The sequence below is a fragment of the Carassius auratus genome, unplaced genomic scaffold, assembly GCF_003368295.1.
Source record: "Carassius auratus strain Wakin unplaced genomic scaffold, ASM336829v1 scaf_tig00016903, whole genome shotgun sequence".
NCBI classification, from domain to species: Eukaryota; Metazoa; Chordata; class Actinopteri; order Cypriniformes; family Cyprinidae; genus Carassius; species Carassius auratus.
The window spans coordinates 20,667-38,402 of record NW_020524722.1 but is presented as its reverse complement, the minus strand read 5'-3'; the positions used below and the strand labels follow the sequence as shown (position 1 = coordinate 38,402).

Sequence of the window (17,736 nt, the reverse complement as noted above, 5' to 3'; positions counted from 1 at the left end):
TTTACACTTTTACTTGAGTTAAAAGCTTGAGTTGATACTTCAACTTCTACAAAAGTCTTTTTAAACCCTAGTATCTATACTTCTACTTGAGTAATGAATGTGAATACTTTTGACACCACTGGTAAATGGAGAAGACTATACAGTGATAAAAACACTATCATATCTAATAGCAATAAGTATTAGAAAATACAAATTCTTGATTAGCTTTTTAGTAATGTTATAAATAAAAACAAACAATAGAAACAAGTAGAGAACTGAGTTTGATGTAGGACATATCATGTAATCTTGACCTTATGAATTGTTTCAAGAATCTCTCAACTATGAAAAGCAGTGTCACTTTAAGTGAGCATAAACAATATCATAAACAAGAACTGTGATAAGAGCTGACTCAGATTAGAACCTGCTAACCTTTTTCTTAACAGAGCTGGATAACTAGAATACAGTTTCCATTTTGAATGAACAGAAATGAAACACCTGTTCGTTCACACTCCAGCCTAGATTGCAGATTCATCAACAGTGAGCTCTTCTTCAGAAGAACCAGCACTCGCAGCTGTCCTCATCGATATCTGCTCACTCACTGAACCATAATCAGGATGATGACTTCCCCGCAGAGCAGGGACAGGTTCTACAGTATTAAAACAGATGTAAATAGGGTCACACTTCACATTTGTTTGATAAATATTAAGCATACCAGTATCAAATTAAAACACAATAATGAAAAATCTTACCATTATCAAAATCTATATCACAATGTTTACATATTTCTACCATTATACACGGTCCATGTATTTTAAATAGTCTTTAAACTAAAATATTAAAAACAAGCCATTTAATGACTCACCATTGGATCTTTTCTTGCACTTGTAAATAATACCAAAAATAATACCAAAAACTACAGCTACCACTGAAACCAAAGGTATTACTCTAAAGGTTTGATCAGATTCTGTCTCAAATGTAGAGCATTTTCCATCTGCAGAATGAAAATACAGATAATAAATACACATTGCATATAATCACCGTAAACTGTTAAACTGAGTTGAGTCACTTTACGTGTTTGTGATCAGCAACATTAATCTATTTCAGCATCATTATATTTTCCTGCTACAAATACGTGAGTGACTGTATTTCTGGTGAGATTTACCCCATTCTACTGAAACTGGTTCTGTACTGCTGTGAAGGATAAAACAGTCATAAGATCCTTCAGAGTTTATGTCGATCTTCACACTGGTTCTCATCTGAAATGTTTCATTAGCATTTGGTCTGATTTCAGAAGATGTTTGGTTGTCAAGAACAGATCCATTCAATCTGATATTCATTTTAATATCTCTGGGATAGAAACTAGTGACCAGACAGCTCAGATTCAGCTTTGTGTGATCATCAGAATCTCTCCTTGCAGAGATGTAAACCTCTGGTGAATCTGGAGAAATAGGTCACGCAATTAACAAACTTTTTTTTATGCAGTGAAGAAAGCGGGGTATATATTCCACAGAAGATTGCACATCAAATGCATTCTGAAAGACATGAGTAAGCCTATGCATTTTTGCTTTTGTAATTCTTTCTTTAATACTATCTCCGCCATTGGGGGGTAATAATCTCAGTGAATCTGTGAATCATGCGGTTTCATTAATTGAGATCACCATTGAACCAGCGTCTATGGCTTGAACTCGGATCAGTTTCATCAATTTGTAGACATTTTTAGAGAGACGTGTAATAAAAAGGGTGAGAAGTAAGCTAGTTAATATTCTCTTACTGGCTTCTATATACAAGCTCTCAAAATTAATATAAAGCATATACAGACACTTCATATGTTATTATTTTTATTGCATTAATGAGTTATACTTTAAATAAAACATTTGCAATCTGTTTAAAAGCGGGGGGGGGGGGGGTTATTATTATTATTTTTTTTTGCATGTTTTAGTTTGATTTTTCATTTCATTTACACACTTTTGACCAGATCAGCCAGTGTGCATGCGCACATCTCAGAACATTGACTGTTTCTATAGCATTAACATGTTTTGTGACCACTGCAGTGACACGCTAAATTCTCATGTCATCGGATGCCCAAGTTGATAGGATTCTTTAGGGTCTTAATGAAAAGTCTATGACATTCTTTGGTTAAAATTTCCCGAAGGTAGAGTGATGCAGAAATGGTGGCTGCTGCATCGTGTTTTTTCGAATCGATTTAGCATTTTGTGAGAGTTTCGATGACGCTGTGCCAGTTTTATAAAGGTCACTTTAAAAGACCTGAATAAAAATGCAACTTCATTCTCTGACAGGAAGAGGCGCTTATGAAAGCCCAGAAATACCGCGTTTACCATAGTACCCTCTAGAAAAGAGAAGCACCTTTCCATGTGTACTTGCTTATCTCAGAGAAAAAGGGAAGTCAAAACAGGATTAACATGTTTTCATTTACATGTTTGTTTGCGCATATATATATTTTGCATTTTAATCTGGATTTACAAGACTCTTCATTCTATAGGATTTATAAGCCGTTTTCCTCATGTTTTTTGGATATTGCCAACATTTTGTCCTTATAACATACAGTAGGTTATACCTGAACAACACACATAGTCTAGATAAAGTAATCTGATAAAAACATACTCTTATGTGTGTTGTTAAATGTTAAGATCCATTCCATGCATTTCCCAAAATAATCCTTGATTAACTGGTTTCGTCCTATCTGAGGGTCCCATCTCTTTTTCATTTCTTTGGCTTTGGGACTTTCAACAATCCACTGCATTGTGTCATTATCAAAGGCAATAAGATCCTCTCCATCAAATCCATATTCATCAAATGCTCTCAGACTCTTCACTGTTCCATTAGGAAATTTCTCCACTTCACAACCAGCTATTCTCTGCAATGTATGGAGCTCTACAATCACAGTCACAACAGTGATGAGACGCTTACAGTAGGACATACACACAATTTCATAACATGTCTGATAATTAATAAGAAAAAAATCATTAAACTCACCAGAACAATTTGTGCAGTTTGACAGAATGTGTACCTGAGCCATAAACCAGTCTTCAGAGTCACGTGATTGTACAAGAGTCTCAATCCCATAATCTTCCGTCAGAATTAGTCTTGTCCAATCTGGAACTTCAATACTGTAGTTTGAGATCAGTCTGTCATCAACAACACCCACAACAGTGAACTCTGGGAATAGATCTGCTTTGGTCAGGACTGTAAACATGTAGTGCAGGTAATGCTTCTCTGAGGAACATAAACAACACAAACAATAAAACACTTTTTAATGGGACAAAAAACTCTTGTCATAAAGGGAGACAGATATATCGAATATAATTACTTGACTTTTTGTGATTTGATACTAAGTTTGTAAGTGATAAGTGAGTGACGTGACATACAGCCAAGTATGGTGACCCATACTCAGAATTCGTGCTCTGCTTTTAACCCATCCAAAGTGCACACACACACACACAAACACCCACACCCAGAGCAGTGGGCAGCCATTTATGCTGCGGCGCCTGGGGAGCAGTTGGGGGATCAGTGTCTTGCTCAGGGGCACCTAAGTCGTGGTATTGAGGGTGTAGAGAGCACTGTACATGCACTCCCCCCACCCACAATTCCTGCCGGCCCGAGATTCGAACTCACAAACCCTTTGATTGCGAGTCCAACTCTCTTCCCCATGAAGTCATGGACGTGGAAGTGCACTAAATCACATATTGTGATTTCAGTTCTAGTTTGTGCCAAATCTGTGGTACCAATGTCTGTCAAGTCACCTTTATGTCAAAGCAACTGAACAACATTCATTAGGAAAACGGTGTGTCAATAATGCAAAATGACAGTTAAAGGCAGTTTATCATTGAATTCAGTGATGTCTACTCTGTTCAGTTTAAATAGTGTCTGTGCATTTATTATCTGTGTAAGTAACTGTGGTTTAAGTGTCAAATGACATTGTCACATTTGTTTTCATGTCATCATGGTTCTTTAATTCTGGAACTGCAAACTGTACGTACACAGCACACAAGAACGTCGCTCAAATGCATGTACTAAAATATATTCTGCAGTTCGAGATGACCATATGGCACAAGATGAAACGTCTTTTTAGGCAAGAACCAGACATGGGTGTGATTTAGGGTAAATACTTTTTTTTTTTTTTAATGGTAATGAATTTGTATTTAGAAAGATTAAAATTTAATAATAACGTCAGAAATTTATAATTCTATCATTTTATAGCCTACTTTCCACAAATATTCATACAGAATAAATTGTATCAAATCAGATCTCTTACTTTGTACATATATCTGCGTTTTGTTGTTTTATGATGAGGGAATTCGCAAGAGTCCGGAATTCAGTCAGCGAACACGCACGAGCACAACAAAACTGATGAGTTTTAGAGAAGACTCATCTGAACGCTTCTGATTGGCCAATGCATTCCTAAACTCAACAGAACTGTGTGTGATTGGTTAAAAGGCGCAAATCTGTAAAAACGCCTAAAATAAAATACGGCGCAACATGAAAAGATCTTGATTTAATGTCTATTTATATTCTATTTGTGAGCAACAGACGCAATTAGCCTACATTTGTTTGTGCAGGGGCATTTTTGTCCAATTAAGTGCCGTTATTTACCCAAGTCCCTATGGCCAAAGCTCCGCCTATGCTCACACAAAAAACTGTTACGCTGTAAAAATGAATTTCTTCCTAAGTATTTCTGTCTTGATTTCGAGTACAAATATCGACAAATTCTTTAATCAAACAAGCATTTAAATGAGAAAACATAGACATATTGTATTCGTTTCCGAAAAAGTTTTAGCTTAAAAACAACAAATAATGTGGTGATAAATAATCTTGAATGATAAACTTAAACCCCATTGCAGAATTGTGTTCCTGATTTAAGCTAATTTTGATCAGTTTTTCATAAAAGAGTTTTATTATCTTGGATTTAAATCCGGTTCAGGTGAAAATACTTTTAGAGAAACTAGAAGACTATTCCAGTTCTGTCAAGTGTCAAGCAATGTAGAAGGTCTCGGACCAATAATCTCTGTTCAGATGACTCCATACTGTATAGCTATACTTCGAACAGATGTGGTGAAATCGAGTAAATTGGGACACTTGTGCCATTGAGAAAACTGGGGGAAAGTCACAATTACCCTGAATTAAACCAATTTGCACTCATTTCACATAAATAGTGTGGCGCCTCTCCTGTAACAAAACGGCAACCAGTGCAAAGAAAATACATGGCTTTTCGTGAAACCCGGACAGAAACTGCTGAAAAAGCTTTCAAACACTTCTCATTAAATAGTGAAACGCTGTATTTATTTGTTCACACTTTTTCTTTTAAAATTGTGAATGTAAAAATACGTAGGGTGTCCGATGTGCTCCCAAACTCACAGCACATGCAGATTGACTTTACTGCATTCACTGAACCCAGCCGCAGAAAACACCATCACATCACAAACTGATCGCGTGAGCAGAGTGCGCGCTTCTCTTTAAAACAACAAGTGCAAACATTCATCATTAAGGGCACAAAGCCTTTCGATTATACTTCGTTTGACACGCTTTGCCAAAGCAATAGAGCAAAACATTACACACCTGTTATGTTGTCACGAAACCTGTAGACTAAAGACCGGCCTATTTTCGGTTTATTCTGAAACTGCTAGAGAAAGGAGTATTTTTAAATGGATATCATTTCTTCTCATTTGCGGATCAGAAGTAAACAAATACACTTACCTAGTTTATCCTGATGCGCATCGCTTAGACAAGGGTGAGAAGTAAGCCAAACCGTTAATACGCATATAAAGAAAAGAGCGCGTCTGAACCATTTTGCCATTTTAGACGCGCGCTCTGAACGCGTCTCTGGTGGCGCCACGCGCTTTATTTCTGCAAAAGTTCGCCACTACAGGAAAAGTCTTTATTTAGACGTGAGTGTTCAAGGCGGTCCGTTATACGATTGGCCAAGAAATTAAAAGGAAGCGAAAAATTCAACATGAAACACCTTAAATGTTTCATCTAGCTGACACTTTCAGTGGCAATATGCAAGCCTTCGTTTTCTCTAAATAACGCATTGCTGCTCCTCATTGGCTGCTTGATGACATTACACTTTTGTCTTCATTCCCGACACATTGTTATGGGAAAAATGTAGTCCATTTAATTTCAGATAAATATAAGTGATTTGTATTTAAGGTGGCGATAAACAAGAAATGCATATAATATAAAGTTTAAAACTCTATATTAATATGAACTAGAGCACACAAGATTCATTACTGCATGTATTGAACTGAAATGAACAAAAAATAAACAAATCTACAGTTAACAAGAAGTCATTGCTCGAATTTCTGAAGATTGTAAAACCTGAAAGTCCTGTTTGGTAAAATCAAACACTTAATGAAAATAAAGATACAAAATACTTCTTTTTGATGATTTCTTTCAGTTATTAGATTGGTTTTCTTTTGGTTCATATTTGTTTTCAGTGCAAAAATGAGTTGTAAATCGGTGAAGATCTTTCTACCGTGTATATGTTGCTCCACTTCCACTTAATAAACACACATTCACACTTAAGATATTTATTTCCAATATTGCACACTGAACACATCACATTCTCTGAAGAGGCACATTTATGCATTTGTCTGAAACAAATGAAATAGACTTACAATGCGTACAAGCTTATACATTTAATACATGCTTTCTCTGGGAATCAAATGCATGACAACGACACAGATATCATGCAAAATCATAGTGTAGAAAACTGCAGATTTTAATTCAACTGTAACTTTGCAGTAAATATTCCTGAATGTGTTCAAAATTTCTATTACATTATTTTTGGTCTGCCAATATATTTTGACAACTATGATTTTTATAGGACAATTTGATTACAAAATGTAATTAATGATTTCAGTGTCAGTAATTTCAGTTGATTTTCAAAATGTCTGTACATGTGGCCAATTAAGACCAAAATCAAAGCTTTGCTGAGAAATGAATCATACAGTAGATTCATTGCTTTACCAATGTTGTTTATACAGAGATCAAAATATACAAATAAAATGGAACTGGCTTTATGAATCTAAAGTGTAAAATGTCACAATAATAATTCCCTCTTCCCTCTCACTCCTTTGAAAATAATAATAATAATAATAATAATAATAATAATAAATCAATAAATCTGTGAATCAGATCCTTAGTTTTCTTACTAAAATGTTTTTTTTTTTTTTATACAAATCTTTAGTACTTTGCCCCTCGACATCTTTGTGTGTGCTTGCTCTTGTGTCACTGTAAAACATATATGAGCAAATAATTATGAGCTTTGAACAGCTTTCCCGGACAATGAGATGCTAATACAGTCATGAACTGAAATGGACCCGATGATGTAGTGATTTATCAGAAAATGTACATATTATTTGGGTAGCAGTGATAAAATAAAATAAAATAATAGCTTGATGAATTCAGTTGTACAATAATCAGTTGTTCAGAAGCATATATACTATAAGCTATTTGACCATGTCAGTTTGCCAGAGAATAGAGAACTACATTTCATGTTACACATTTTATGTATTTTTCATCCTCTGAAATGTTTCAAGGAAAAAAAAAAGTCAACTGATCACAAAGAAAAATAATAAACAAAGTCTGCTGTGCAATAATATTCTGTTTTGTTAAAAACAAAAACTTTTAAGAATTAAGGATTTTAAGAATACTATCTCTCTTCAGAATGCTCCAAAATGATTTAAAAATGATTTTGTGCTAATGAATCTGGTCACATCCCAGTCCATCCACACTGAGCCCTTGATCAAAACACATGACAGTAATGTACCTGCAGTTTGGACTGAATTTGGATTAGATTTTTCCCAATTTCTTTGCACAAAGACAGACAGCGAATGTGATGTGGAGTCACCTGTGTGTGGAGGATGATAATATATGGTTATCATAATAAAACCCTTCTCTCCTCAAACAATCAACTCTCTAAGGCTAGAAATCTCTTAAATTTTTCTATTATATCTATATTATATCTAAAATAAAAAAACTTGCTATTCGTATTGCATTATACAACCAGGACTTACCACAGCACTTACATATTATTGCTCTTTTGTTGGTTTGATAGCTTCTATTGTTTTCATTTTGCTTTGATAAAAGCGTCAGCTAAGATACCAAATATAGATGTCAAATCATAACTACTCACCTTATATATCCCACTTGTAACTTCACAGACCTAAAAAAGATTAAGCATATCATAAAACTTCATATATAACATATACACACATTGATGTTTTTACTTTGTAGTAAAAAAAAATAAATAATTATCAGCAAAATCTCTACCTGTTTACATGTTTTTACTGTCATATAGTATATACTGTTATATATCTGTCCATTCCATGTTCATACATATTAAAATGTCTTCAAAACAACCATTTTTTTAGAGGTTTAAGGCAACAATGATCATGTTGAATATTTCTAACTCACCATATGATCTTCTCCTTTTTAAGCAGAAGCAAGCAATGATAAAAATGATAAAAATGGTAATTGCCCCTCCTGTCAATACTCCTGTTATAGCAGACGGTGGATTATCTGGTTCACAGTTAGAACATCTTCCATCTGCAGAATGAAAATGAAAATAATAAATAAACAATAATTGTAAAATCACTGTTTTTAATAAACTTTAGAAAATACTGAAATGCATTAAGACAATTTAAACTTAATTTGTGGCTGCAGCAACATCTATTTCAGTATCATCATGTTTCCCTGCTGTATTCCTGCTGTATTACTGTATTTGTGGTGATATTTACCCCATTCTTCAAAAGCTGGTTCTGTCAGACTGCTGTGAATGATCTGACAGTCATAAGATCCTTTGAGGTTTCTGTTGATCTCCACACTGGTTCTCAACTGAAAGGTTTCATCACCATTCGGTCTCATTCCAGATGATGTTTGGTTCTCAAGTTTAATTCTGTTCAACCTAATGTACATCTCAACATCTCTGGGGTAGAAACCAGTGGCCAGACAGCTGAGAACTAACTTACTGCGATCATAAGGAGATTTCCTCGCAAAGACATGAACATCTGGTCGACCTGGAGCAGAAAATAATAATGCAATCAATCAACAAAAAAACAAAACAAAAAAAACATTAAACATTCTGTAATTGCTTTCTGTGCTCTCAAACTTGTATTCTTCATTTCCTTAAAACAAAGTAACATTTTGTTTTGTCCCAAAAAGAATACTGCAAAATTATGATCAATAAGAACAATAATGTTTTTCATTACTTTACTTTTTTACTTTATCAATTTTAACTTCATTGTTTAAGATATATGAAATTGAATAGATATATTTAAAACATAAGCAAATAAAGGACTTGTACAGACAGTTGAGGTGATTTTTTGTTTCCTACAGTGAAAGTTATACAGGTTTGAATATTTAAACATGGCTTAAAGTGTCTTCAATGGTGGTGATAATGATGATAAACAACTTTTCACACACAATAGTATTGCAATCAGAACTTACTCTTATATGTGTTGTTAAATGTGGAGATCCACTTAGAGCAGTTTTCAAGGAAGTCTCCGAGGAATGGGTTTTGTCCAGTTAGATGATCCATTTTGGTTACTATGTCTTTATCCATCCATGGAAGAAGGTTATACTTGAAGGTTGAAAGTTCCAGTCCATCATATGCAAACTCAAGAAAGAGAATGACTGTTCCATTAGGAATTTCTTCCAGCTTACAGCCAATTATTTTCTGGAGTACATGTAACTCTGCAATCACACACACACACACACACACACACACACACACACACACTATTTTGTAGTGGGTGCCTTTTGAGGGAGTAGGGTATAGAAATACTCAGTGGCCACTTGATGAAATGACACCTTTGTTTTTATTCCTGAGCTCATATGTTTAGTTGTTGATAAGAGAAAAGCACTAAACTCACCAGAACACTCTTTAGTTGGTGTGCAGCCTGACAGATCATACAGATGATTTAAGAAAATGTCTCTAGTTTCAGGTGGTTCTGCAGGAGCTTTGTTCCAGTCGTCTAAAGTCAGATTGTCTCTTACCCAGGCTCGTTTTTCATTATTGTAGTGAACAATCTGTATGTTATCAGACTCACCCACAGCACTGAACACTGGGAATGGACCTGATTTGGTTAAGCCTGTATACACGTAGTGGAGGAAGTGTTTCTCTGAGGAAGATAGAAAGCACAAACTGTGGAAATAAGCCTTTAACACCGTCTCCTACGGCAAGCCGTTTTGACTTATATTAATTCACAGGATATGCATTCTCGATATCAACGATTACATTTTCACTAGTTAAAATGTCAATTCTTAAAATCAGGATATTTATTTTTACTAATAACAATGGTTATTTTGATATCAGGAATTACATCTCCAATAGTAAAAAAAATATTATTGATATCAACAATGATCATTGTCACAGAAATCAAATCCTTGATTTCATGAATTACATTTTGAAAAGCTGCAGTAGGTAACTTTTGTAAAAATATATTTTTACATATTTGTTAAACCTGTCATTATGTCCTGACAGTAGAATATGAGACAGATAATCTGTGAAAAAATCAAGCTCCTCTGGCTCCTCCCAGTGGTCCTATTGACATTTTCAGAAACTCCATCGCTCCCGGTAAAAAACAACCAATCAGAGCTGCGGTCCATAACTTTGTTTGTGTTCAAAATGTAGAAAAATGTATATAATAAGCGAGTACACCATGAATCCATTTTCCAAACCGTGTTTTTAGCTTGTCCTGAATCACTAGGGTGCACCTATAATAAGTGTTTATATTCGGACTATTTTAGATTGCTTCGGGGATACCGCGCGGAGTAACCCAGTACCTTTGTGATTCTTCATAGACATAAACAGAGAGAAGTAGTTCCGGCTACGATGTTCTTCCGCAAGACGCAAGCAGTTCTGTTTATTAACCGCTAGAGCGTCAAAAGTTACCGACTGCAGCTTTAACTGGTAAAATATTATTCTTGATATCTGTAATTGTGTTTACACTATTTAAATGTCACTATAGGCTGCCATTCAAATTCAATTGTTCAGATCAACAAATTATTTCTTACTAGTTGAAATTTGATCCTCCTTTCTGATATCAGTAATTGGGTGGTTACTAGTGCAAATGTCTAGATGTAAACAGTTGAATTGCTACTAGTAAAAACTTTCATTTCTGATATCATGAATATGATTAGTAAGAAGTGATTAACTTAATTTCGTGAGGAGTAGCCTATGCCCATCTAATCTTCCAATTAATATCCAAGTATAAATTACAACCTGTTATCTCTTCCATTGTTAGTTCTTTCAGCATTTAATTTTTCTTAAAATGAATCCCTGTATGTTTTGGGGGGCTATCAGAGCTAAAGTACAAAAGTCTCTCAGAGCCCTCCATCAAGCCAAATCTGTTTACCACTAATGCTATGATCATATGGGCACTCAAACTCATTTAGATATCTGAAATTATATTGATATCAAAAATACTTTTTTAGATGTCAGAAATAACAAACGGTTAAAGACAAGACATTTACAGATATCAAGAATTAACATTTAAACTAGTAACAGTTTTAATTCTTGATATCAGAAAAAAAATGTAAAGATAAAAATCTGATTAAATCTTGATCACTCGATGGCGCCGCAAACGGCTGCTTCAGTGCTTGGCTCTCCAGTGTTTGTACGGTTTTAGTTCATTTTTCCTGTTTTTGGTTTAACAAACACGACCAGTTTCACCAGGGATGAGCTGCTGAACATTCGGCAGAACACACCATAAGATCTTTTACCGGATTTCTATTATTCAGACGCTTTAGTGAACGTTGTTATCGGAGGAGCAGCGGCGCTGATCAAACGCTTCAGGACGCGCAGACGGGGGAAGCGAGCGGGAGCGCTCGTCAGACTCAGGAAGCGCGGATTTCGAACGCCGTCCATCTGGCAAATCTCCGCTCTCTACCCAACAAAACGGACGAACTCCTTCTGCTCTCTCGGACAAATAAGGATTTCTCTCACTCTGCTGCTCTGTGTTTCACGGAAACCTGGCTGAATGACGTCATACCGGACAGCGCGCTCCATCTGTCGGACAGTTGTTCAGAGCGAACCGCGACGCAGAATCAATGGGGAAATCATGCGGTGGCGGGACATGCTTTTACATCAATGAACGGTGGTGTACAGATGTAACGGTGTTAAAGAAGATGCGCTATCCTGATCCAGAAACGCCGTTCGGACATCACTGGACCCTTACTGGACCCCCTGCAGTTTGCTTACCAAGCAAACAGGTCCGTGGATGATGCAATCAACATGGGATTGCACTTCATCCTGCAACATCTGGACAAAACGGATTTATGTGAGGATCCTGTTTGTGGACTTTAGTTCGGCTTTCAACACCATCATCCCAACAACCCTCCAGACCAAACTGACCCAGCTCTCTGTTCCTAGCTCTATCTGTCAGTGGATCACCAGCTTTCTGACAGATAGGCAACAGTTAGTGAGACTGGGGAAATTCACATCAAACAGCTGCTCCACCAACACTGGTGCCCCTCAGGGATGTGTTCTCTCCCCTCTGCTTTTCTCCCTGTACACAAACGACTGCACCTCTAAAGACCCCTCTGTCAAGCTCCTAAAGTTTGCAGACGACACTACAGTCATCAGCCTCATCCAGGACGGTGATGAGTCTGCTTACAGACAAGAGGTTGAGCAGCTGGCTGTCTGGTGCAGTCTTAACAACCTGGAGCTGAACACGCTCAAAACAGTGGAGATGATCATGGACTTTAGGAGAAACCCCCCTGCACTTTCCCCACTCACCATCATGAACAGCCCTGTGACTGCAGTGGAGTCATTCAGGTTCCTGGGAACCACTATCTCTCAGGACCTGAAGTGGGACATTCACATTGACTCCATTGTGAAAAAGGCCCAGCAAAGGTTGTATTTCCTTCGCCAGCTGAGGAAGTTTAACTTGCCACAGGAGCTGCTGAAACAGTTCTTCTCCACCATCATTGAGTCCGTCCTGTGTACTTCAATAACTATCTGGTTTGGCTCAGCAACAAAATCAGACATCAGAAGACTACAGAGAACTGTTCGGACTGCTGAAAGGATTATTGGTGCTCCCCTGCCCACCCTTCAAGAACTGTATACATCCAGAGTGAGGAAAAGGGCTCAGAAAATCACTCTGGATCCCTCACATCCAAGTCACCCCATATTTGAACTTTGCCATCTTTGCCATCATATCATACACATGTAAATGTTCAAAGGGCGACAAAACTATTAGATATCAAAAACATATTTATATGTGTAGGCTACTAGTTAAAGTTAAAAATACACATTTATATTTCTGACTAGCAGAAATTAAATGTTTGATTTCTGTTGGGGAGGAAATGACGCTGGTCACAGTGGTCGGTGCCTTTCATCTGTGCGCTTCACTGTATCTACATTGTTTTTACATACCAGAGACAAGCCTCGGCAAGTCGTGTATTCACATGACAAGTCACATTTCACCAGGCTGCCGTCTTTGAATGGAACATGTATGTTACTTTTGAACTGGAATCATGGTGGAACCTGATGTCCACTTCACAGGGCATTTACAGTGAAATTGAACAAACCTCTAAAGCAAGAAGAGGAACAAACAAAATGTGCAAAGCAGGGAGGGGGTCACAAGGACTGTGATAAAGAAACGCTGTTCAAGTAGCAATGACAAAATAAAAATATCTTATAAGAGATCATTTCACTTATATGCAGTACACTAGAAGTCTTTGGTAGTTTGACTTTGTAACAGTTTGACATTAATCTGTTGGCATGAGTTTGGGGGTGGGACTACAGGTATTTATCCAACCAATTACAGAAAAGAGGAGTGTTCAGGAAAAAGTTTGAAAGTCATTTTTATTTTTTTCAGAGCCTCAGAAATAAAATACCTTACCTTTATAAAAACTACAAAGAACACCAGCTAGACTACAATAACTGTAAATACACCTCAGTGACCAGAAGTGGTTAAGCATGAATTTATTCATCATCTGTACAGTAATCAGTTGTTCAGAAGCATATATATTATAAGCTATTATACACAATTTCATAATTGAACATGTCAGTTTGCCAGAGAATAGAGAAATACTGTTGCTGTGTTTACTGCATCTTTCTTGTCACAGCATTTACATAATATTGCTTTTTTGTTGGTTTGATTGCTTCTATTGTCCTCATTTGTAAATTGCATTTGTTGAAAGCATCTGCTAAATCACTAAATGTAAAATAATAAATACTCCAACTACTCATCGTATATATCCCACTGGTAACTTCACAGACCTGGAAAAGATAAAGCATATTATCCAATCTTTATCTCTTACACATACAGATATCATATCAAGCAGTGCTTTAAGTGGTCCAAAAGAGGTGCCGGTACTCTATTATAGCCTATATATATATATAGAGGGGGGTGTCTGCGGTCTTGGGTGACGGGATGGGGGGCTTATGATATTAGACTTCATAGCCTATAATAAAAGAATGAATTTCAAACCTTAACTAAACACATTTTTATTCAAAGATCAACCGTCTGTCATTACTCTTTAGTCTGCCACAAGAAACAGCAACATTAAAATCATGAACTCAAATGTCATTGTAAAAAAAAACAAAACAAAAAAACAATGACTGTTGTAACAGTGTTCTAGTTGAAATGTTAACTCTTGATATCTGTAAACTTCTGTAACCGTTTGTTATTTCTGACATCTAATTACAATTACAATCACAATCATGATATTCATAATATTAGAAAGTAACATTTTACATTTTGACTAGTATTTAATTATCATGAATAGACATTAGTAGCCAATTTCATGATTACTGATAGCAAAAATATTGTTTTTCTAGTAGAAGTAAAATGGGAATTTCAACTATAGTAAAAAAAAAAAAAAAAAAAAAAAAAAAAAAATATATATATATATATATATATATTGATATCAACAACTGAATTTGTATGGCAGCCTGGTGAAATGTGACTTGTCATGTGAATACACGACTTGCCGAGGCTTGTCTCTAGCTTGTAAAAACAATGTAGATACAGTGAAGCGCACAGATGAAAGGCACCGACCACTGCCCTCGTAACGACATTTCTTCCCCAACAGAAATCTTTGCACGCGATTAAATGTAGGGGAACACCAGCCATCTAAACTGGGACGTAAAATCCACCCTAGAGGCTTGACTCGTAGCCTAAACTAACTCAGAAACTAACTTTATAGCTATTCGTCTGCACTATTGATCTTAAAGCTGAACATAGCTGGCTACACTCCGAAAAAAGTGCTCACTGAGGTGGAATCTTTTCAAAAGGTACACCTTTGTTCCTTGTTTATCCCTAAATGTGAATATAAGTACTTTAAAGGTGCGCATTTTCCCACAAATAAGAAAACGTTTCAGAAACTGTTTTCAGAATACACAATGACCAACAAATATATAGGCCTATACATAAAATAAATAAAAACTGAAATTTAGGCCTTTTTATATATATATATATATATATATATATATATATATATATATATATATATATATATATATATATATAAAAAACAGCCTAAATTTCAGTTTTTATTTATTATATATATAACAGCCTAAATTTCAGTTTTTATTTTACTTTGCTACGGACTAAAAACGCTAACAACGTACTTTTTTAACAATGTTCTCTCTGTACTTGACAACATCAATAATATGTCTTAATTGCAAAAACACTCTGTACATTAAAAGGTAAAGTGTAGATCCCAATTTTGCTACCGTCGATCAGAAAAACTATGTGCTTACCTGGATTCGCATTGCTTGTAAGAGAAATGAAAGGACAAATCAATATTAACATTAACAAAAGCATTCTTGACTATATAAAAAACGAGAGTTTAAACTACTTTTAAACGAGAGCGAATCAACTTTTGCAGTCCTTTTATTTCGATCTCTCGCCCTAGAGTCAGATCTGCTTAAGTTTCTTCTCTTCCAGGTATAATTGAGCGTATTGCTGGCTGCTAATGAAATAACACTTTCGTTTTCCAGCCGTTATTCAATCCAATACTGAATCATTCCAGCAGGGGCCAGTAAATGACACAAACGCAAGAATAACTGGAAACGCCTTTTCACGAGTCTCAGCCAATCAGAATCCTTCTCATCAGAAGGGCTTTACACAATATAACACTAAACCTCAAATCCTCATCTTTAAATTTATTTCAGAAAAAAAAAACTTTCTTTGCTAACAAGAGAAACATATTTTGACTGATTTATAGAGATGGGTAAGCTGTTGTATAATTACTTCTCAGTTGCAGATCAGAAGTAGGGTCCACATATAAACTTACCTAGTTTATCTTGATGTGCATCGCTTAGTCAAGGGTCAGAAGTAAGCCAAACCGTTATTATTCCTTTAAAGAGAAGAGCGCGTGTGGACCATTTTGCCATTTTAGACGCGCGCTCTGACGCGTCTCTGGTTGCGCGCGCTCTTTATTAATGGAAGAGTGCGCCTCTACAGGCCAATGACAAAAAGTTCAAAGCGGGCCGTTGTAGTACTGACCTACATTAAAAGGAAGCGACTCCAACATAAACACCTAAAATATTTCTTTCAGCTGACACTATCTGTTGTAAATTGCAAAACTTTGTTCTCTTTAATTAGTCTTCATTGCTATGACACATTATGCCATGGGAAAAGTGAAATCGTAAAAATGTAGTCCATTTAATTTCACTGTCAATAGAGAGAAATAAAAGAAACAACCAATCAGAGCTGCGGTCCATAACTTTGTTTGTGTTCAAAATGTAGAAAAATGTATATAATAAGCGAGTACACCATGAATCCATTTTCCAAACCGTGTTTTTAGCTTGTCCTGAATCACTAGGGTGCACCTATAATAAGTGTTTATATTCGGACTATTTTAGATTGCTTCAGGGGTACCGCGCGGAGTAACCCAGTACCTTTGTGATTCTTCATAGACATAAACAGAGAGAAGTAGTTCCGGCTACGATGTTCTTCCGCAAGACGCAAGCAGTTCTGTTTATTAACCGCTAGAGCGTCAAAAGTTACCGACTGCAGCTTTAACTGGTAAAATATTATTCTTGATATCTGTAATTGTGTTTACACTATTTAAATGTCACTATAGGCTGCCATTCAAATTCAATTGTTCAGATCAACAAATTATTTCTTACTAGTTGAAATTTGATCCTCCTTTCTGATATCAGTAATTGGGTGGTTACTAGTGCAAATGTCTAGATGTAAACAGTTGAATTGCTACTAGTAAAAACTTTCATTTCTGATATCATGAATATGATTAGTAAGAAGTGATTAACTTAATTTCGTGAGGAGTAGCCTATGCCCATCTAATCTTCCAATTAATATCCAAGTATAAATTACAACCTGTTATCTCTTCCATTGTTAGTTCTTTCAGCATTTAATTTTTCTTAAAATGAATCCCTGTATGTTTTGGGGGGCTATCAGAGCTAAAGTACAAAAGTCTCTCTGAGCCCTCCATCAAGCCAAATCTGTTTACCACTAATGCTATGATCATATGGGCACTCAAACTCATTTAGATATCTGAAATTATATTGATATCAAAAAATACTTTTTTAGATGTCAGAAATAACAAACGGTTAAAGACAAGACATTTACAGATATCAAGAATTAACATTTAAACTAGTAACAGTTTTAATTCTTGATATCAGAAAAAAAATGTAAAGATAAAAATCTGATTAAATCTTGATCACTCGATGGCGCCGCAAACGGCTGCTTCAGTGCTTGGCTCTCCAGTGTTTGTACGGTTTTAGTTCATTTTTCCTGTTTTTGGTTTAACAAACACGATCAG

At 35.8% G+C, this 17,736-nt stretch overlaps 1 protein-coding gene across 1 annotated transcript; it reads right to left on the bottom strand.

Moving 5' to 3' along the window:
- Positions 1-494: 494 nt before the first annotated feature.
- Positions 495-15,882, bottom strand: LOC113075368 (zinc-alpha-2-glycoprotein-like). Its single transcript, XM_026248069.1, has 5 exons — positions 15,710-15,882; positions 2,974-3,213; positions 2,602-2,871; positions 1,169-1,417; positions 495-625 (listed from the first exon to the last, which is right to left on the bottom strand). The coding sequence occupies exons 1-5, from the start codon at positions 15,771-15,773 to the stop codon at positions 495-497; spliced, it is 954 nt and encodes a 317-aa protein (XP_026103854.1). The 5' UTR covers positions 15,774-15,882.
- Between the last annotated feature and the right edge of the window lie 1,854 nt (positions 15,883-17,736).

Excerpts from the sequence above, each read along its gene's own strand:
- LOC113075368 (XM_026248069.1), bottom strand. The coding sequence starts at position 15,773 with ATGCTTTTGTTAATGTTAATATTGATTTGTCCTTTCATTTCTCTTACA. Across the intron at positions 3,214-15,709 it reads TACAAGCAATGCGAATCCAG|AGAAGCATTACCTGCACTAC; the intron begins GTAAGCACATAG and ends TATGTTCCTCAG. Across the intron at positions 626-1,168 it reads CTGTTTTATCCTTCACAGCA|AACCTGTCCCTGCTCTGCGG; the intron begins GTACAGAACCAG and ends TTAATACTGTAG.